A 21,143-nucleotide genomic window follows, 5' to 3' on the forward strand; every position below is an offset into this window, starting at 1 on the left:
TGTAAGGTATTTATTCCCAGTATATTACCTTTTGAAGCTTAACGTGCCCAAACACCAATCTCGAGCGTCGAGTGACTACAGCGGCATATTTCTCTATGCACGCGACATCTTCATCAACACACAGAAGGGTTACACCTGCGGCTGAAGAACCCAACATGGCGATAAGTAATTGGTTCATAGAATGCTACTGAGACGCAGTAAAATTACAGTCATTGTTGAATAGACATTCTACATTGCCGTTGTGAAAAAGCTTGTTTTTCTTCCCCCTCCAATTTCCTATTTTTGACGTCAACAAGATACCATCATGATCGAAATGATTTCTTCTTTAGGCTGTAGAATTTCTCCGTTTGAGATAAATCCCGGCGGTTCGGTCTTGACTACCACCCCGAGATTCTCAACGCTTCCCGTGTCCGAATTCCGGAACGCGCGGAGGTTTTGTCCGGAGCTTCACTTCCTCTGGTCGGAGTCAAAGAAATGGGTAGTAAACCTCGGTACATGGAGTCAAATGGAGACTATATGTCCCCAGGAGCTTGGTATGATCTGATATGGCGCGACTAACACGCATAGATAGCTATGATCTCATCACCAACATGCTATCCTCCAAGATATGGACATATCGAGTTCTTCCCTGTTTAACGGAAACCATCTAAATCCTACCAGTAAGCATAGTTCCATGGTATACATGAGCTAGAATAGAGCTAGGATCAGATGCATTGTTCTTGTAGCATCACATCGAACCACAGATCCCGCGCCGAGTTTACCCCTTTTTCTAGGGCTGACACAATACACGTTAAAAAAAGCTTGTCTGACCTTAAAGGCTTAATTGTCTGCCGAGAGCATGCAGCTTGTCATCACTATTAATATCCGTAGGTTCCGGTGTCCACAAGGATCACCACTTCTATCCATCCGTACTATCGTTATCGTTATCGTTATCGTTATCGTTCATCGAGTAATGTTAGTGTAGTGATCATACTTCTCCATCATGGCCGCTGACTTTTGTGGCATCAATTGCAAGTTCCCAAATGCGGTTGATCACTTGTAAGAAAGGGCATATAATCATGCCAATCAGACGTCCAAGATACAATGGTCTCGAAGTAACGTCCATAAAAACTAAATTGGTGTGGCCAGTTTATTGGATGTGGCTGCGCCAGAAACAGAGATTGTGTATTGACAAGTGTCTCGATTATATATACCAGCTTGCGAAACCGCCTCGATGCATCATGAGATCCAGTAAGCACAGTCGATCAACCTATACTCGAATCTCACGTCGATCAGACATAAATCATGGCAGTATCCGTATCGACTCAAACATTAAATTATCAAAACTAGACCAAAGAGGAAGAAGAACAAGACATCGTCTTCTTTCTCCTCTTCCCTATTCGTCGTCCTCCGCCATCGCACCATCAATTCCATCCTGTCCCTCCCCCCTTTCTCCGGGGTATCATAGCATTTCCATCCCAAATAAGAAGTGAAATGACTTGAAATGAACTAAAGTAAAAGTGAAAGAAGAGAGAAAAAACGAGCCAAAGCACCAAAAGTAACCGATTACCTCCAATGCATGTTAAAAGGTTCGCACGCCCGCAACATGATCCCAAATTCAGGCCGGCAAAAACATTACCATGACCCTAGGCCGTAAACATCTGTAACTTCCTGATAATGCACATGTATCTTATGTCTTTTTTGTTGAATTCACAAAGCGTGAATGCTTCCGAAATGCTCTCTTCCCAGCGTCATATACACCGTTGCTGTTGCAACTTCTAGCCCACGTCAAAGGTCTACGTTTCCGCAGACCACTTCGTTAGACAAGTCGAAAGGTTGATTGCCGAATAGTTATCGGCTACCACATTCCTCCACAATTCTATGCTGTACACACACAGCCCTCAATTACTCGTAGCGTCGAGGGGCACCGAACGTGTCAAGCACATGCTCGGATGTTCGAATAATCCATTCAAGCTTGGCTCTCTCGAGGTTGGCCAGGAAAGGATCCGTGGGGAAGCCATCCTGGATGCCGCCGATGAGAGGCTGGATACGTCCAATAAGGAGCTGCATGGTCTGAGTCGTACTCTTGATCACATCGCGAGCACCCTGTTGTTCCCATTCCTATGACACGTTAGTTCGGGCTCACTATCGATAACAAAGTGTGGACTTACAAAAGCCGGAAGGTTTTCAGCAAAGGCTCGGAGAGCCATCTCAATCCATTCAACTTCCTCCTTGAGACGAGCGTTGGGCTTCAAATCCTTGGAGATTGTGGCAATAACAACAAGCAACATCAAGGGTGGAAGATTCTCGAACTTGGTAGGAGGGAAGCGGCTGAGGCAACGGCGGAAGATTTCTTCCTCACGTCCACTCTGGATCCACTGGATCATAGCGTCCTGGTAGCGACCCTCTTGGATGGCCTGCTCAACAATTCTGATACGCTGCATCAAGTCGTGATCAGCCTCGGGCTCTGTCTGGTTACGCTGGCTAGCGTAGGCACCAGCAAGGGCGCTGACACTGGACGCAGGAGCGACGTAATCGGAAGCCTGTTGCGACGCTTGAGGGCTGTTCACTTGCTGAGAACCACGGAGGTACTGCGGGCTGCCCATATACTGCTGAGCCTGGCTGGCTGCCTGGCTAGGAGCTTGGCTGGGATGGTAGCTACCAGCGTGGCTGGCCTGAGGGTGGTGCTGGTTGGAGCTAGCATAGCCGTGGTGGGGAATGTTCTGACCGTGGCCAGCGTTCTGGGGAACTCCGGGAAGTTCATGGACAGGCTGCTGTTTGAACTTGAGGAAGTCGGCCTGGAGCGCCGCCTGAGAGGCAGACATGGTTGTGACCATCTCCGAAAGACGAGTAACATGAGACAAGAGCTGGTCAATCTTGGCGGTATCGGAAGCATGCTGGGCCTTCATGTACTCAAACTGATCGTGATATTGCTGGTGAAGCTCGCCAGCGACACGCTGCGACGCCTGAGTTGCAATGTTAGTGAAAGTCGGGGTGAGTCGCTGAGTCAATGTCGCCAGAACTTCTTGCTGTACGCTCGTAGCGACTGAGTTTCCAACGCGGTCGGAGATAGCCTTGATGAAATCGCCAGATCGCAGAGATCGGTTGAGCGCATGAGGAAGAGAGCTCTGGATCTCCTTCTGGACTGTAGAAGTAAGATGAGGCTGCAGCTTGTTGTCGAGAAGATCGGTAACTGCGGCACCAGCCTTGTCGCCGATGGCAGGAATGACGAGCTCAGTGAACTGGTGGTGGATCAGAGCCTCCAAGACCTTCTGAGTGTTTTCGTTCAGCACCTCCGAAACCATATCAAGGAGTTTAAGCTGGTGCTGATTGAAGTTCTCGTCGCGGACGCGGATATCATCGTCAATCTTACCGTGAAGGTTCTTGAACGATGACTTGAGGGTCTCGCCAACACTCACGGTGAGACGAGACTCGAGTCCAGAAATGGCGGCATCCAAAGCCTCACTAGATACAGCAGGCGTGGAGGCGTTGTTCGCGGTCTTGGCATCCTTATTGCCAGCGCGAGGTGCAGCGCCGTTAGTGGCTGCATCACCCTGGTTGGCAGCATTCTTTTTCTTTCGTGACTTTCGCTCAGGCTTCTCGGACTGAGACTCCTTGGCGGATTGGACAGGCGTTTCAGCCTCCTTCGGCTCGCTCTTGGCCTTGGCAGGCGTAGCCGATTCGGGTCCACGCTGGCTAGACTCGGCCTGGGCTCCTGGGGTGGGCTGGATGTTCTCCTTGTTCGTACCGCGGTTAACGACGCGGACAACGGCGTCTCCATTGCTGGCTGGGGTAGGTGTCTCGGCGGGCTGAGGGGCCTTGAGCTTCGAGACGGTGACGACGCCCTGGGCAACGGCATCAACACCGTCGAGGACCTTGTTATCCTTGGACCATCCGAGTTCAGTCTGCTTGACAAGAAGGCAAGCAACACCCTTTGAATGCATGGCGTACAGCTCAAAGAGAGTGGGTTCGTCGGCATCTTGAACCATGGCAGGGGTACCAAGAATGTCAAGACTTCGCAGAATTCCCCGGTTAGCGAACGAGTACTCACGGACACCACTAATGACAGCGGTACTATCCGGCTGAGGGATGGAAGGATCCTGAGCGATGAGTCGCTGGATATACTCGGCCTGAGATACACTCTTGAGGTTGTACTTAGGTGCGGACAAGTGCGCAAAGTAGATCGAGTTGCGCGTGGGGTGGCCAATGACAATCATGCCAGTGGCTGAGTGGTACATGACACTACAGACAGCATCCGACTCCTTGCTGTGGGGAAGGTTGAACTCCTGCACGGGCTTACCGAGAGCAAGATCCCACAGCTGCAGAGTGTGGTTCTGCTTCATTCCAACAATCATGTATCGGAGGGCGCATCGCTTCTGGTAAGGTCGCTGCTTGTCGAGAAGAAGAACCGAAGTGGGCCAGGCCTTCTCACCCTCAGGTGTGGTGGCAAGTGTCATTAGAGGCTCCTTGACCTCGAGGTTGGTCTCAGCGGGCATGGGAGCACGCGGGTCGGAGCCCTCCTTGACAGCAGTCAGGTCTCGAACATCCCAGAACTTGACCCGACCAGACTTATCAAGAGAGACGATAACAGAGTCATCCTGACTAAAGGTGAAGTCCTTGCCGGCCTTACCAGTGTTGATCTTCAGGGAGCACTGCTTGGCAAGGGTTTCGGTGTCGACAACGCGGTCGTGGCCAGGCTTGAACAGGTTATTCTGAAGGATGTATGAAGGCCAGATGAGGTTGATGGACTTGCCGCGGCCGACGGCAAAGTACTCGGGATGAATTGTCGAGGTGCGGGCACGGGTCTTGAGAACACCACCAGGGGCATCACCCTCCTGGGAGCTCATGGGAGGTAGGGCAAAGCCATATTGCTCCATATGAGCATCTTCAATGTGGTCTTTGTCACCATCACGAATCTGAACCCAGTAGACGGTGCCGCTAATGCCAGTGCCGATGATGGCCTCGCGGTGAACGCCGTCGTGATCACTAGGTGTAACAGACATGGCGACATTGAAGATACGGTCCTTGGTGTCGGTGAAAATCTTGGCATCCTTGCCATCCTCCTGTCGAATAACACGCAGACCACCCTGCTTGGACATGCCGTAGGCCATGTAGTTTTCAGTAGCAGTGTACAGGTTGCGATCAATCTGATCAAACTCCTTCTTGAGCCGAGCGATATCCATAATGGTCTCGTCGCGGAACAAGGGTCGTGGCTCGGTACCCTCTTCCTGAAGAGTAATGGAGATCCACGGCTTCATGGGGAAGTTAAACACCTTGACAGGCGGGGCCTCCTTCTCTTCGATAACGACGATCTCATCCTGGTCGGCGCTCTCCCAGCTCTCAGCAACACCTTGAGCAGCCTCGTCAACAATCTCGCGAACAGTCTCGGCGACGTCGTGTGGAAGGGCGTCCTCGAGAAGTCCCTCATTCTCACTACGGTCAAGCTCAGCTTGGATAGCCTGGGCGGCAATGTGAGCACTGTCCTCGAATTCCTTCTCAGACTTGGCGTTGAGCATATCGTCAAGGTCCTCGGCGATTTCAGCCTGGGCCCGTTCGTGCTCCGCGCGCTCAAGTGCCTCCCGGGCGTCATGATCAGCCTGCTCGGCAATGTCCTCGATGGCCTCTGCGACGGTCTCCTTGGCGGTCGAATTGTAGTTGTCAAATTCGGAGGTCGGAGGAGTACCCTGCTTCACCGAAGGGTGAGACTGCAGAGACGCGGTTCGGGTTGCCTTGCGACGGATCTGGTGGGGAGAGGTGGGGAAAGCAGCTCGGTCACTGCCGGCGCCGACCGAGTGGTCATGGCGGTGGGAGTGATGGGAGTGGTGAGAATGCTGGGAAGCAGCTGGCGAGTCCTTCTTTAGAATCTGGAAAGGAAGAGCTGTTGGCGACTGAGCAGTGTGGCTCTGGCCCTGACTATGAGGAGACGACTGAGCAAGGTTTCCCAATAGTTGCTGGAAAAGAGCCGAGGTATCAGTCTGATGGTCCTGCGAGACATGGTGGAAGGAGTCGGATGCATTCGAGGGCGCGTGCGATCCTGCGTAGGAATCGACCGGGCGGTGCTGTTGATTCGAGAACTGGTTGCCATGCTGCTGAGGGTATTGCTGCTGATAGCTACCAGAGTAGCGAGCAGGTTCGGCAGGAGCAAGGTCGGGAGACTGAGGCGTAAGGTTGTTGGAACGCGTGGTCTCAGTCAGAGCCGACTGCTGCTGGTCGCCCTGGCTAGGCTTGGGGCGGTTCAACAGGTTGAGCAGATACGAGCGCGTATCGGCCGGGGGAGAACCGTTGCCAAAGGCTTGCTGAGGGTGCGACTGCTGGGGCTGCTTTGGCTCTTCTGGCTCGTGGGCGCCGCGCATAAGGGCGGCCAGGAGACCAGTCGGGTCAGCAGAAGAAGGGGAAGGCTGGTGAATCTGAGCAGGAAGAGGGCTCTGAATGATACCTCGGCCTTGCTGAGCATGCTGCTGGAATTGGTTGAATTGATGGAGCTGATGGTCCGACAGCTGCTGGTGCGGCTGCTGAGGAGAACCAGGTTCCTGCTGCTGCTCTTGAGGCTGCTGAGTCTGCTGCTGGATATGAGCATGGGCCCGATTCTGAGCAGCTTGACTCTGCAACTGCGAGCCACCTGAACCACTGAACTTGAGCAAGTTCAGCAGATTAGCGGTGCGATCCGAGTTATTGGAAGGCATGCTCATATTATTGACAGGCGGCGTAGGCGCCGGAGGCATGTCGAGATTGTCCATGGCGACAAGCCTAGGGTAGCGGTTGCGGATGCGGACTCGAAAAGAGCTACCGCGTTATTAATGTTGGGTTTTTTTCTGAATGTGGATGATTCAGAGACGACAAGAAAAGGCGACCAAATGGAAGCGGAGAGCGGGACGAAAGCAAAGCAAACGGGCCGAACAGATTCCGAGAGGACGCCAAGAGGAAGGATGAAAGGGGATGATGAGGGAGAGAAAAAGAAGAAAAAGCGACCAAGATGATAGAATGGAAATGAGTAGATGCGATTCTATCTTTTAATCTTTTTCAATGATGAGATGAAGTTGAAGGTAAAGGTAAAAAGGTGGTTGACGTGGGGGGGGAGAAAAAACAAAAGTCGCGAAAACCGATGATGATGACGGTGAAGTAAGGCAAGGCAATGCAAAAGTAGAGCAGAGCAGAGCAGAGCAAATCAGTGGCTGGTAGCGGTGGCAGTAGCAGTAGCGGTAACGGCAGTACCGCAGTGGTACGGTACCTCAGTTAGCTGAGGAGCTAAAAAGCCAGTGGGAGGTGAGGTTTGGGTGGGAAAGCAACCAAGGTGATCTCCCAAGCAATTATCTGTGCACCTTTGCTAGTGTTTGGGGCGGCCTCAGGAAACAGCTTTGCGCAATATGTTTGATCGATTGATGATGAAATTGATAGGAAACCACTGCTGCACCAACCAGGTGATAGCTGCTGGAGCCCAAGCTGCTTGTTGTCTGTTGCCAGTGCAGAAGCCCACGTTGCCCGATGCTACAAGCGGTGCAATCCAATGTGAGGCAAGCCAGGCAAGGTACCTAATGCTGAGGTGACGGGAGGGAATGGATGGATGTTTCCACCTCACTATTCCCCGATAGCAAGGTAACGCACAGAGCTAAGGTACCTGGAGGGAGTGAAGGAGTGACGTGGTTGACTGGGGCTGGTTGGTTTGTCCTCTGTGTTGTATTTGCTGGTACCTCAAACTGTGAGGATGATATCAAATGATGCCGTTGAAATGTATCATCTGCGTACATAAAAAAGCAAAAATCCTAAAGTTTGTTCTTTTTATCGAGCGTTAAACATACTTCAATTAACAACATCGAATCTCAAAAGTGGCTGATGCATTGTAAAGCTCTCAGCTGTGATACATACATGGATATGAGTGAACCGGTTCGGCAAGGTAGCGCCCAGACTGCCAGCTGTCGAAGTCACCGCCTCTTCAAGTTTTATTGGACAAGGCAATGAATCCAGATCTCAGAGACATATACATTATTGGTGACTCATAATCAAAGAAAAGCAGCCCGAGATTCGGTTCGAGCCTGAAAGAACTGAGATCCTGGCTTTTGCATATGCAGCTGCAGACCAATTTGCTGCTGCTGCTGCTGTCCGAGTCCCAACATTGTTGAAGAATTTCTGAGACCAGTCTTTCTTTTCTTTTCCGAGACGACATCCTTGCGATCTTCAATGCCTCGACTTGTCATTACATAATCATGAGTCTGACGGTTCCAGAAGCGTAAACAATCCCCCAGTTTGATGGTTATTCAGGGACAAATTGCGGTTATTCCCACTTGGCGCTTAGGTTTTGTATTTCAGAAACTTAATCAAGACTTCCAACGAGTGGCATATCCCGGATCGCGATAATTACATTGAGCAACATGCGCAAATATCACCAATATGATACGTTTTCTACGTCTTATTTTATGTTGAGGTTTGAATGTCAAATAAAAAACTACAGTGCAGTGAGTATTAAATGCTATCTTCAGTATTGAATGCCCTTATACGCCCTCGGAGGGGATGTGAATAGCCGCTCAGCCACAAACAACTCAATCTAAATAAGGGGAAGGAAGCTACCAAATACAACTCTATCATCCACAGTTTTATATCCCAAAATAACATACAAGAGCAAACACCAATATAACATCAAATTCCTTAGTCTTGAGTCTAGTCTAGCCAATCCCATGATATCAATACCTAACCCAGAGCCTCAACACACACTAAACCCAATACAGCATCACCCCCATTCATCACCCTCCAAAACGACGTAACACCTTTAAACCGCCACCAAATCCTCTCCCCGAGTCCAGTCCAGCCTTCAACAACACTCATGCGCCCGCACGCAGTCGCAACAATAAACACGATTAAACATTTTGTCTCCTAGGCAATTACGCCACATGCTACCTCTATTCATCGCATAATATCGCCCAGCATGTTTTGCCTTCGCAGGTAATACTCAACCCTTCACAATCACTCTTTCACCAAAAAACTAACTCCTGTCCAGTTGGCTTCCACTCCTATTCATCCCAACCAACGCCTCGCCCGCTTTCATATTCCTCTTCTTTATCTGCACGTACTTCCTCAATCGACCATGCGTGTACTGCTCCATCCTTCTCCTTATTCTCTTCCTGACCTCTTGCAACTGGTCGGACCGATGTTTCTTCGATTTTGGCAGTAACTGGTTCCTCCCGCGTCCAACAGCACCGCCTGAGGATGTCACGTTCAACACGACTGTCCTCGATATGGCAAACACTACGGTCGCGGCGATTATAAAATCTGCTAGTGATGATCTAGCTGCCAGGAGGGCCGAGTGGTCGGGGCTGGGGATCGAGTGGCTTAGAAATTTGCTAGGGAAGAGGGAGTGGAGGATTGATTGTATGGATATCTATATTAGGCTATGAATAGCCTTGCGAGACCTGGAGGGGGAGTTGATTATACGTGGCCTAATGAGATGTTTATTCGGGGTCATGCCAAATATTCAAGCACTTGGTAAACCCTATGCAAGCATAACATAATTCAGCGCTAGATCGCAATGACTTCATAAACAAATCACAGCAGACAAAGAGTCTTATAAGCATAACATGTCTATTCTCATCACATTGACTAAGATAGTCCCCATAACAGGTTCCTAATTATGTACCCTTCATGCATCATTCAAACTATCATCGCACCAAAAAACCATATGTGTATCCCTCATTTTCTTTCATCAAAAAACGAATGCGTCCTAGGTATATCCTTCGTAGCAACTTACATCAAGGCATATAAAGCATGGCGTCGCTTGCAAATCCCTAAAGCTCATCAGCCTCCTCCGAGTGCTCCGCGGCCTGTTCGGGGGCTTCCTCGTCAGAGCCCAAAGCCTCCGGGGCGGCGGACTCGGAAGTGGCCTCGACCTCGATACTGGGTTCCGAATCTTCAGCCTCCTGCTCAACTTCATCAAGGGCCTCTTCATCAGGCGACACAGTCTCCTGAGCAGGGTCCTCCCCTTCCTTCACGGACTCGGCCTCTTCAGATGGAAGGACGGTCTCCTCTGTGGGCAGTGTCTCATCATCCACAGACGCCTCGCCGTCGACTTGGGCGTCCGCGGCCACAATGGTATCCTCTGCCTCAGGGGCAACACTCTCCTCAACCTGCTCTTCCTCAACAGCCTGCACAGCCTGTGTCTCTTGAGATGGAACGTCGGTCGCATACTCAGTAATCTTGACTGTAGCCGTCTCAACAGCAGTCACTGTCTCGACGATACGAACAATGCGCTCCTCGCAGGTAGGTTGCTTCTCGGTCTCGGGTGACTCAGCGGCTGGTCCAGCGTCCAGTTCTCGGGGCCCCTCAACTCCGTGATATCCTTGAGAAGGAGCTGAGCAAGAGGCACACGGGTCGACGGATCCAGTCGAAGAGCCATCAGGGTTAGGATAAGAGTTGCCGATGGCAATCTGGTTATTGATGACCTGCTCATCTTGAACGATATGGTTCTCAGCAGTAGTGTCCTCGACAACAATGCTCTCCTCAGGATAATGAGCTTCAACAGTGCGATCCTCCTCAAAGACAGGATCCGCAGAAGCAGCAATCTGAGGAGCGGCCTCGGTCGCCTGTATACTGATGGCATGTGTTACTGTCACAGTAGGTACTTCCGGATTCATAACAACAGTTTGGAAAGTCCTAGGATCCTGTTGGGGCCCAGAGTTTCCACGGACAGCCAAGAGAAGGATGAGAACACTCAGCAAGCCAATCAAGATGTTCTTCTTATCTTGCATGGCTACACGAGCTGACTCGGCCAGTAGCTCTGGTAGAGTAGCGCTCTTCATTGCCTGGCGACGTTCCTCAGCGGTGGGTACTCGAGGGGCGGCATGTCCATAATCGGGGGCATGGCTGCCGGCAGAAGAGCGACTGCGCTCAGCATAGTGCTGATCGTGGTGCTGTGGCTGTTGCTCGTGGAAGGATCGTTGGGATTCTTGATGATGTTCCTTGGAAGCAGGAGTGTCGCCATAGATCTCTCTGAGCCTCTCCTCGTCTCTCCTCAGACGCTCCGCCTCGTCATCCTTCGAGTCGGCGGGGCCTTCGGGAGCGATAGATGACTCTTCAGCCTCCAGGTTGGTATCTTCAAGGTGAGAGGCTTCAGGTTCAGGGTCAGCGCTTCGTGCTTCCTCTGCCAGACTCCTCTCGCGCTCTTCCTGAAGATGATCATCGATATCCTTCTCAAGCTCCTCAAAGGATCGGCTCTTTTCAGCATCATGATCCTCAACAAAAGACTCCTCGACATCATCGGCGGGCTCCTTAATGGACTCCTTGGTGACGTCGGCAGAGTGCTCCTCCGCAGGCTGAGTATCGTCCGCAATGTGGCTTTGGTCGTGATCCTTGGTAGTATCGTGGACAGATGCTTCGCGAGCCTCTGAGACATCATGATGAGACTCTTCATGATGAGAGGGTTCGTAATGAGAGGGTTCGTGAAGTGACTCATCGTATACCGACTTATCACGGACGGATTCCGCATGCAGCGACTTGTCGTAACGCGAGTCCTCGTGATGCGATACATCATGACGAGAAGTATTGTGCTCCTCCATACGTGACTTTCCTTCACTCATATGGCTCATATCCTCAACATGGTTACGAGACTCTCCCCGTCTTCTAGACAGACGTCCTCGCTCCCTCTCCTCAAACTCTCGGTGCTCCTCATCTAACCTAATATACCTTTCCTCCTCTTCAGCTTCCCTCATCGCCAACTCCCTCTCCTGGTCAGCTTCTAGAGACACAAGCTCATGTTGCGATACAGCGTCGACAAGAGGCTCTATCTCAACATCAACTCGCTCCATCTCCTTCCAACAAGCTTCCCAGGCACCACCACGGATCAGACCGTTGCTGGCATACACCTTGACACGGAAGACCTTTGCACGACCGAGCGACTCATAATTAATGTCCGACTTGCATGTCTTGCACCAGTGTGTAGGTGGTGCCTGAGAGCGACGACTTGATCGGCGCTCCTCATCCTCTTGTTGTTGATATTCATCCTCCTCACTCTCCTCCTCTGAGTCCTCTATTGTCATCTCGTTAGAAGGGCCAAGATAATGGCCACACTCCAGGATACGAGCACGACGCCTCATGGGAAGGTCAAGAGCCTCTAGCAGCCTCTCCTCGAGAACCTCGTAGTCGCTCTGGGGGTGAGGTAGGAGGATACCGCGCTCGACAGTGGTATCTGCCATGCGGTCTTGCAATAGTCGCCAAGCATCTCGTATAGCCTTACACTCCTTGCTCAGATCATCGGCATCTGCATTCTCGAGCACATCACCCCATGGCCACCGAAGCGGAAGCAATGTAACGTGAAGAAGGACAAGGGGAGGTGTCGATCGCTTAAAACGAGGCGGTGTCTTCTTAGGAGAGTACTGCTCTGAAAAGCGAGGAGAGCCAAGTCGAGATGCAGAGAGAGGTGCTCTGCGGCTTGATCGAGGAGACCCAATTGTCGAACCTGGGGGCGATGACATCTGCATGGCCTTGACAGAAGAAGGTGATCGGAAGACAGGACGAGGGTTGCCTCTGATAGTAGGGATAAAGTCTTCCTCTTCCCTGTCATACTCTGAGAAACCGGAAATACCAGATACACCTGAGACACGAGGCGACCTGGTCATCCGCGACAAAGCATCCTGGGCTTTTCTGTTATCAGTTTCTGAAACAGATCCCATTGAGCTGCGAGGACTGCGGTCACTGAAAACATCGTCTTCGTGCTCATGGTGGGAGCTGTTCTCAGCGGCCTCATCTACACCGCCTCTCATACCAGCGGTCGACATTTTTGGGCCTGTGCGAGTACTAACCGACTCAGAATGAGAGATATAACCAGTATCGTCTGTTCCGGAGTAGCTGTTCAAAGACTCGCGCTTCTCGTGGTTATCGATTTGTGAAGCAATGTCACGGGCAACTCCGTTGATAGCTTCGGAGCGACCAGAGTGTCGACGGCTTGAGTATTCAGATCCCGAAGAACCAGAAGACTCACGTCGAGAGCCTGAACGGTCTGACTCGGTCTCGGAAAAGTGCCTCTCTTCGTTGCCCTCAGTAGAGGCTTCGACCTCAGCTTCAGCAGATTTAGGCTTGCCGTCTTCTATGGGTTCGTCTTCTTTGGGGCCCTGAGCGGTGGAGTCTTCGGTAGGAATGTTGTCTGTGGGGATATCTGCGGAAGGGGTGTCCTCAATTGGAGTATCCGCAGGCGTGTCCTCAGTGGTAGTGACGTCTTCGACAGGGGTAGGTTCCTCGTCGTTATCTTTTATATCGTCTAATGAGGGCTCTGTAGCTGTTGTGTCGGCTTCAGTTTCAGATGTAGCTGGTGCTGCTTCGACTTCTTCTGATTCTACTGCTGATGCCTCAATTGGCTCTTCTGGCCTTTCTTCAGTGTCGATTTGAGCTTTGGGTTCCTCTTTTGGTTCAGCTTCAGGCTCTGATTCGACTTCTGAGTCGGCCTCTGAGTCGGATGCCTCTTGATCAGATTGTGCCTCCTCCTTGGTCTCCTCTGGCGTTATAGTAGATTGGTCTTCTTCTTTCTGTTCTTCTTTAGCTTCGACCGTAGGCTCGGCCTTTGCTTCAGTTGGTAAATCGGTGTGGTTTGTCGTATCAATATCGTTATCAAGCTCCTTAATGGAATCGTTCTTTGTATCGTGGTCTTTTTCCACTTCCACCTTTGGCTCCTCGGGGGCCCTTGTATCGTTATCGTCCATAGGATCGCTCAAGCAAGATGGATCAACGTGAATCTCGAAATCGAGGTCCTCAGCCCTGTTATGTCGGGGCATCTGAGGGTGAAAGCGGTCAGTGGCTTGTGCCTTTCGTATGTGTGCCTCGAGTATTTTGCAGTGACACACACACGGTAAAAAAGAAAAGGGGATATTGAAGCGAGGAGAGGAAGAAAAGAGAGGTCAAGGGGTCTTCCTGGAATCGCGCAGATATTAGTCTGGGAGGTATCCCCAGACGCTGGGCTTGTGTGGCAGCGGATGGTTGGTCGAGGACGTTGGGACTGGCCCCGGTCATTGTTTACATTTGTTGCTGGGTCGACAGCGGCTGTGGACGCTGATCCCTGAGCTTGATGTCGAGACAACGGTCAAATTCGCAAACGGAAAGTGGCTGATTTTCATGATTGAAATGGTTTAATGGTGAAGGTGTTTAATTTCTCCAGTTTCCTTTGTCTTTGATAATTGAATTGTAGTTCCATTTTGCTGGTATTTTATCCCTTGCGGGAGCAATCCATAACTCTTAGCTCTCCCTTGTTAGTTAGTGGGCAAACAGAGATGATGTCATTCCATTGGACCACACTGGTATCCATTCTGATCGACTACTGAGATGCCCAGCAACGAACAAACCCTTGCTGTTGGGATTTATCTGCAACATTTATCACGTCAGGCCATAGCTAGGTGATGAACTTGCATTTTACTCATCCCCTCTCTCCCTCTCGTGACCCGAGCCCTTTTAAGCAAGTGTCACCTCCAACACCAAGTTTAGGGTAACCTTCACTCCCAGGAACGGCCCGTCGGGTCTAGGTGTGTTTCACTTACATAGATTGCCGCATTCCTCGATCACCAGAATAAACACAGCAGGTTCTTGTGTTCCTCTAAATGTATAAATTTGAATAATCGCTAAAGACTCGCTGTTCGGAAACTGTACCGAGGAATGTGATACCAAGTCGACACAGCATTGATGTAAAGCAACCAGTACATGTCCATGAAAAACACCAGTCAGCAGGTCTCTCCTTGATAACCCCCCAGAAACAATAAGTAATACTTGTTCATCAACTAATGTCCCTCTACACCTGTATCACCATATCGAGAACGAATCTCAAGACAATCATCACCCCTGGGCAGACCGTCAAGATCAATACCCCCTAACTGTGTTCGCCAAACCGGAGTCCAACGCGCATCCTCAATCCCAAGGTCCCGCCACACACGCATTTGCATCATCTTCGTTGTTGCACAAATCGAAAACTCCGTAAGGCAGTACGGACACATGCCATCTACCTGACACCCAGGGTTGTTGAATGCCTCATCGACGCACAGGAAGAACGGCTCACTGAATCCATCAGCTATACCAAACCACTCTTTTGCAGTGTCCCGTAAAGTTCAAACCCTGAAATTCTGCCTCCATCTCTGGCGCATGACGAACTCTCCCCATCCTGTTTCGGTCATGCGCTGATGTTTGCAAGCTCCAAAGCGACCGAGTTCTTTGAGTACTATCGTTCCGTCTTTCCAGGGGTTGGTGTAGGTCCATTGGTTGAAGAGAAGATACCGACCAGAGACGAGTTTGGGATGAGACTCAAAATGGCCTACTGCTCCAAATTTGTCCAAAGGGTGCATTTCCAAGCCTGCTGAGAAATCAGTGTGATATGGCTTCAGGAGAGTCTTGAGAAATGACTTCTGCTGGCGGGTCTTCTTCTCCAAGCGGTCATATTTGAGGCTCATCTGAATATGCCTATGCCTTATTAATAAGGCTCCTCGCTCGAAACACCTCAGCGTGACTCTATCCCATCCTGGTTGATTTTCATACGGGGGACCTTTTGGTTGTGGACAGAGGTCTTTCGCTTGAAACTCTCGAAAAGTCAGTCTTCGACCAGAAAGCCAGGCATTAGGAAATTGTCGGACGACAAAAGTCTTGTACGCCCGCTTTTGCTTTAGTGTCAGCTGAGAGAATGGGACTGTGGTATGCTCTAGTAATCTTTTTATCCCGTGGCAGGTTGTTAGGAGACACAGCTGACTGCTCGCTGGGAGGAATGAGTTGATGATGAGCAGAATATCGACGGGTAAATTGAGTAACAAGGAATCCGAGTTGTTCTTTGTTTTTGAGACCTGAGACCCACTGCCGCATATCCAACGGTGTAACAAATTCTGATTTTGAGCCATCTTGGTAAATGAGAACAAGGCTTGAGGTTGAAATCGAAAGCTTTGCTTGTGTGTTCTTCAGTGGGCACGTGTAAGTAGAAGTGAAGAATAAGGAAAGAAAATGGCAGTGCCATGAACTCCTATTTATTGAACTCATTACATGTTGTGCGCTTATAGCACTGAAAAGAAAGTATGTAGCAAGATTTGCTTTGTGATTCAGCGAGGAGAGAGTTAAGGTTGGGTGTGTAATGAAGTTTCATATACATCAGCCATACAGGAGGCGCCAAAGTTGAGTAAACCATGTCAAATCATTCAGGCACGTTCCTGAAATGCTTATTTGAAGAATTCTAGACGTTCCAGGTCCAATTATACTTCTCATGAGTCTCTCGGAGAACTTGAATAGCTTTGTCGTAGGCACGATGCTTGACATTCCGCTTAACCACGATATCAGGAACTAGAAAGTTTAATATTTAAATTCGCAAGAGACTTTGGTGACTCACCTTCCAAGTAACCATGGAATAAATCTTCCTCATGTAAAACCTCCACTCTTTGAGTTTCTATTTCACCATCTTCTTTATTGATTCGCTCTGCAAACTCAGTCTGTTCTGCGACGAGTATATCAATACCAGGAACGACAAGAAGAATTCGGTCTGGCAACGATTCCTTTTCTGAAAGCACAGGACTAAGCCTTGGGTCTTCGAAGTGTTTTGCTCTCGCAGGTGCTGCATATGCGTCGAAAAGGGGCAAAAAGAGTTTCGCAGGGTCGTTTTTGGGCATGTTATCCGGATGAGGTTTCTCCCAGGGGCTCAGACGTAAGTCAATGGCAGCGTAGAAAGTTGTGATGGCCTTGATAGCAGTAGGAGATGGTGCCTGACAGGCTTCCTGCTGAGTGACCGCGAAGGCCAAGTTTCCTCCTGCTGAAAAACCACTCGTGGTCATTAAAGTTGGATCTGCGCCCCAACGCTCCTCGGCGTTTTCTTGTAGCCACTTGATTATAGCATCAGCGTCGTCGATAGCTGCTGGGAAAACATGTTCTGGCGCAACACGATAGTCAACATCAAGAACAACAGCCCCTGTTTCTTCTGATACAAGTTGGTCGAAATACGCATGACCCTCTGGCAAGCCACCGATGAATGCACCAGAGTGGAAATTCACATGCAGTGGTCTGAGAGCTCTCCCTTTCCCAACACCAGCCGCTTTGAAGATCAAAGCTCGGACATGACGATCCGGCGCAATCGGGAGATATTCAACAGTATATGATCGATACAAAAGACAGGGTATCGTAGCGATGGAGTATGTCAGCAGAGAAGCTGGTTGAAATACTAAGAGCCGCCAGCGCAAGGCCCACGGTATATTGCGATAAAAGATAGCCACCAGACTGGGCCGAAACCAAGTATACAAATGGTGGGCGACGCTGTAGACCATCTTTGATTTTGAACCTTGGTAACAAATGCCGCGATTAATTTAGAGGTTGAAGTTGGGATATGCGGCTGAAAAAGTAGCGAAACATAGAATGCAAGTTGTAAGCGGCCCAACATCCCACCGATCTCTTATGAGGAAGAGCCAATTAACAACCACAAGCCAAGTGCAAAATAGCGTCTCATTGAAATGTTATCTATCATATTTCAGTGATAAATTTTACAGATTGAGTCCACTCCATCGAAAGTACTACATACGCTTACGAGTTCACAGGTGTTGTTCGTGTCTTGAGCAAACAATATCCAACAGATAATTCTTACAACAATCCCTGCATCTCAAACAAGAACAGTTTCAACTCAAGCCACTGACCGAGGGATCTATGTACAATTTCCTGCATGTAATTTAAATTCCAGCCGCCACTCAAGCAGCTGTGCTGTTACTGACATAAATCCCTATCCCTGTAGCTGCACTCTAGCGACCCGGTGCTCTGGGTCTATAAATTAAGCATAAAGGAACTGCTCTAGCTGCATTTTAGAAGCTCCAAAGAAAAAGCAAAGCTCGAAGGTTTATCACAGGGTGAAATATTGAAAGTGGTTGTGGGAAAGTAAAATGTTCATTTTCACAAGCTTCGCAAAGTTCGCTGGAAAGCCATCGATTGCACCAATAACATAGACACAAATAGCCCTAAGTACTCCGTACGCTCGTTTATTCTTTAGATAGACCTTTTTGGTCGCCCTTACCCAGCCCAAAGGTTTAGAACTCATCAGAGAACGCCATGCTACGCTATGCCAAATTTCCAATATCCCAACTCCATCCACCTAGCCAAACCAAACCCAGGTTGAACGTCCATATATATGAAAGGAAATCAACACACTAACTGAGATTATGGCTCCTCAGCCACTGGCCGTGGATGGTCCACAGGTGCATTTGGTTGCCGGTTACCCGAGCCTCGAGTTCCTGGTCGATGACTGTCCGTTTGGCCAACGAGGTGCTCGCTTGGCCCATAGAATCCATGCATCTCTTCGTTCACAATACTTAGATTACTCTGACCCAGAGAATCACTTCGTATCCGTGGTCCACCCGACTGACGCTGAGTAACAGGAGGTCGGCTCGGGACACTGGCAATACTACCTGATGACCTTCGCCTTTCATCTCTTGGGAACACCACAGATGATGGGGAGCTGGGTAGTTCTGGTACATACGGTGTTGCTTCTAGCTCTGCCGTAGGATGAGCACCTGCCATTACTCCAGGTGAACCATCGGAGCCTTCAGAAGCATTGCTGTAGTTTCGAACATGGGTATACGTCCCATGCGAATCAGTACTAGACCGATTTCTCGTTGACCCAGTAAGCCTAGAGACATGGCTCATTCGATGTTGTTCGCCTGCCGCTACAGCGCTGAAGTAATCATCCCGGTTTCCCATTGCGTCAAAACTAGCATGTCTGCTAGTGTTGCCACTTCCTGGTACTGCGTGGTAACCGTTACCTCCTGGCGTAGGCTCATTAGAACTGTGATCTGCGCTGGCGAGGCCGAATGGAGAAGTTGCTGCAGAGTCAGGGCCGGGGTTTCGCGGTCGTGGAGGTATCATTGATGGGTGTATCAATGGATCAATGCTTAGTTCATCGATTGCGGAGTCCGTTGTCTTGAACTCTCGGGTCTGTCGAGGTTGGCTATTTGAGCCGTTGGATCTGTCAGATGCTTTTGGTGTGCCGACAGCAGCAACAACTTTGTTTAAATGCCGAATAATGATAAAGGCCGCGACTAATACGATAATCAAGAAAGCCACAGAGCCAGCAATGATACCAGCCAATGCACCAGTTGAAAGGCCTTCCTTGCTGTCGTTGTCATCGTCAGATGAGCTTGTCGGGCTAACTTTGGGGATCGATGAAGGGAAATATTTCAGAACTGCTTGGTCGTTATCCTCACCAGCATTAACTGTCGGAAGGGCCGTAGGAGCTGTTGGAGTTTCGACATTCACGGCTGTCGTCTTATAAGTCGTTCGCTCCCCCTTTATTGTTGTTGTAATGACCATAGTACTTGTGATAGTCACAGGATCGGATGAATAACATTGATTCACGCCACATGCCATGCCATTAGGACAACAGCCGTAGCTCAGGGATGACGGACATAGGTACTGGCTAGCTGGACAATCGTATGTATATGCTGATCCAGAAGGTGGTACACAATTGTCGGCTGTTTCGCAAAGGTAACCGTCAGGACAACAGCCTCCTGTTATATGTAAGCCTTGTTCTCCAACACCTTACATTTCCAGAATACGAACCTCCATAGACCGGGGCGCAAACATGCCAGCCGATTTTTGTTCCACACGTTGAGGGTCCCTTGGTTGTCGCTTGACAGCTCTCTTTGGCGCAATCATAGTTTTCGGGGCAACATCCTCCATCCAGACTCGAAGGACATAACTTCATACTCGTCGCACATTGTGCTTCGGCTCGTCGACCAAGGCCCGCTGCCTGTGTGATTTGCGCCTCCTTCTCAATACGATGAACGCCATCATGTCTTCTGTAGTCGGCCGCCTCAACACCCAAAGCCCAGAATGCACCAACGAGCGAGATGAGGCAAAAGCTACACCCCCAGTTCCTCATCTTGTGCGATCATGGAACTGAGGGGAAATGCGACAGCGAATCGAGGGTGGTTTCGTCAGCCGTGAGGGGCGCCGATCATGAGCAAAATGTAACGCGGATAAATGCAGCTTCTTCAGGTGGTTGTCGCAAATCAACGGATATAATCTGATTGATAATCGTGGGCTTACAACGGTCACAGATCGGTTCGAGACAAGATCGCCGCGAGGTTGGTGTCGAATATTCAGCCGTTTCGCAACAAAATAACCAAAAACAGTGATGCGAAGGAGAAAAGGAGGAATGCGTCAGACAAAATAGAGAATATCTTAATGTCAGCAATGGAGGCCTTAGAGGCTTGTCAATAACCGGGGTCTGAAGATGCTACGCCACGAGTGAGCAGTAAATGCTTCACTCGTGCCAGACGATCTGTAGGGCTGAGCGAAAAGCCCACTGAAACCGACTGCACGGTTCGTTCTGGTTGGGCGGTCAACCCAAAACCGCAGCACTGGTGAGATTGCAAGAAATATAGCTCCTCTTAAGGCAATAATAATCGTGGGCCCAGCGTGGAGACTATGAAAGCAAGTGAAATGAAAACGGTGAGAAGTTGCACGGTGATGAGCAATATCCTACGGATAAGCAATAATGGGCTCGACACGCGGCTCATTTTCTCTCGCGGGGACAACCTGACCTGAAACCCAACAGAACACCATAGGCCAAGAGCTTCAAGACGATCGATCGGTGACAGAGCTGTGAGAGAGCACCCATATGGGCGGTATTACATCGTGGCTCGTCATCTTCACCAATTACCATCGCTCGAGTCGCAGCTGAGGCTGCGATGCAGCTCATGGAGATTCGCTGGGAACACCGCCATGGTAGCTCAACAGCGAAGCCCCCTCAATGCTCTATTTCTATACCATCCCTCAAGACAAATGCAGTGTCTCTCATCGCACGATTGGTCGGTGACGGATTTTTCAAGTTCTTAGTGGCCGACTGTGAACGGAGAGTGCATTGTTTGGGAGCATTTGGTGCGCTCAAGTGCATTGGCGTTGCTACCGTGGCAGCCATTCAGCGGTCTTGTCCGTCTGACAAGTTGACAAGGCCACGAATCAAGTGTCTGTTGGAGAAGGGAACCCTGTCCATAACGACAGAAGTTCATCCAAATCACCGGGGGTTGGGGGCCGAGAACTTCGGGGGCGGAGGCATATAATAGTCAAGGTGAATAGTGGGGGTCAGTTGAGAGATGCCCGCTGATGAGGCAAGCTGCTTTGAAGACAAGCACTCTTTGCCAATACAGGTGACTATAATGCGATTTGGAATGGAATTCTTCAATGGATCAAATATTGCG

The 21,143-nt window shown here is 50.0% G+C and overlaps 6 protein-coding genes across 6 annotated transcripts; 1 reads left to right on the top strand and 5 right to left on the bottom strand.

Moving 5' to 3' along the window:
* Nucleotides 1-1,884: 1,884 nt before the first annotated feature.
* On the bottom strand, nucleotides 1,885-6,701 carry BKA55DRAFT_495997 (uncharacterized protein; the record flags this gene model as incomplete). Its single annotated transcript, XM_046186332.1, has 2 exons — nucleotides 1,885-2,100; nucleotides 2,151-6,701. 2 exons carry the CDS (start codon nucleotides 6,699-6,701, stop codon nucleotides 1,885-1,887), a joined length of 4,767 nt encoding a protein of 1,588 aa, XP_046057539.1.
* A 2,195-nt stretch (nucleotides 6,702-8,896) lies between these two features.
* On the top strand, nucleotides 8,897-9,365 carry BKA55DRAFT_589141 (bladder cancer-related protein BC10-domain-containing protein; the record flags this gene model as incomplete). The annotated part of the gene is made up of 2 exons (XM_046194892.1): nucleotides 8,897-8,913; nucleotides 8,969-9,365. 2 exons carry the CDS (start codon nucleotides 8,897-8,899, stop codon nucleotides 9,363-9,365), a joined length of 414 nt encoding a protein of 137 aa, XP_046057540.1.
* Nucleotides 9,366-9,544: 179 nt separating this feature from the next.
* BKA55DRAFT_552682 (uncharacterized protein) lies at nucleotides 9,545-13,935 on the bottom strand. Its single transcript, XM_046191455.1, has one exon. It carries the CDS (start codon nucleotides 13,725-13,727, stop codon nucleotides 9,753-9,755), a length of 3,975 nt encoding a protein of 1,324 aa, XP_046057541.1. The 5' UTR covers nucleotides 13,728-13,935; the 3' UTR covers nucleotides 9,545-9,752.
* A 785-nt stretch (nucleotides 13,936-14,720) lies between these two features.
* BKA55DRAFT_498857 (uncharacterized protein) lies at nucleotides 14,721-15,821 on the bottom strand (the record flags this gene model as incomplete). Its single annotated transcript, XM_046186589.1, has 2 exons — nucleotides 14,721-15,020; nucleotides 15,051-15,821. 2 exons carry the CDS (start codon nucleotides 15,819-15,821, stop codon nucleotides 14,721-14,723), a joined length of 1,071 nt encoding a protein of 356 aa, XP_046057542.1.
* Nucleotides 15,822-16,147: 326 nt separating this feature from the next.
* Nucleotides 16,148-17,225, bottom strand: BKA55DRAFT_589143 (Alpha/Beta hydrolase protein; the record flags this gene model as incomplete). The annotated part of the gene is made up of 3 exons (XM_046194893.1): nucleotides 16,148-16,254; nucleotides 16,301-17,122; nucleotides 17,180-17,225. The coding sequence occupies 3 exons, from the start codon at nucleotides 17,223-17,225 to the stop codon at nucleotides 16,148-16,150; spliced, it is 975 nt and encodes a 324-aa protein (XP_046057543.1).
* A 599-nt stretch (nucleotides 17,226-17,824) lies between these two features.
* Nucleotides 17,825-20,227, bottom strand: BKA55DRAFT_59706 (uncharacterized protein). Its single transcript, XM_046196028.1, has 2 exons — nucleotides 19,501-20,227; nucleotides 17,825-19,448 (listed from the first exon to the last, which is right to left on the bottom strand). Exons 1-2 carry the CDS (start codon nucleotides 19,820-19,822, stop codon nucleotides 18,103-18,105), a joined length of 1,668 nt encoding a protein of 555 aa, XP_046057544.1. The 5' UTR covers nucleotides 19,823-20,227; the 3' UTR covers nucleotides 17,825-18,102.
* Between the last annotated feature and the right edge of the window lie 916 nt (nucleotides 20,228-21,143).

This window comes from Fusarium redolens (assembly GCF_020744475.1).
Source record: "Fusarium redolens strain MPI-CAGE-AT-0023 chromosome Unknown BKA55scaffold_1, whole genome shotgun sequence".
Lineage (NCBI taxonomy): Eukaryota > Fungi > Ascomycota > Sordariomycetes > Hypocreales > Nectriaceae > Fusarium > Fusarium redolens.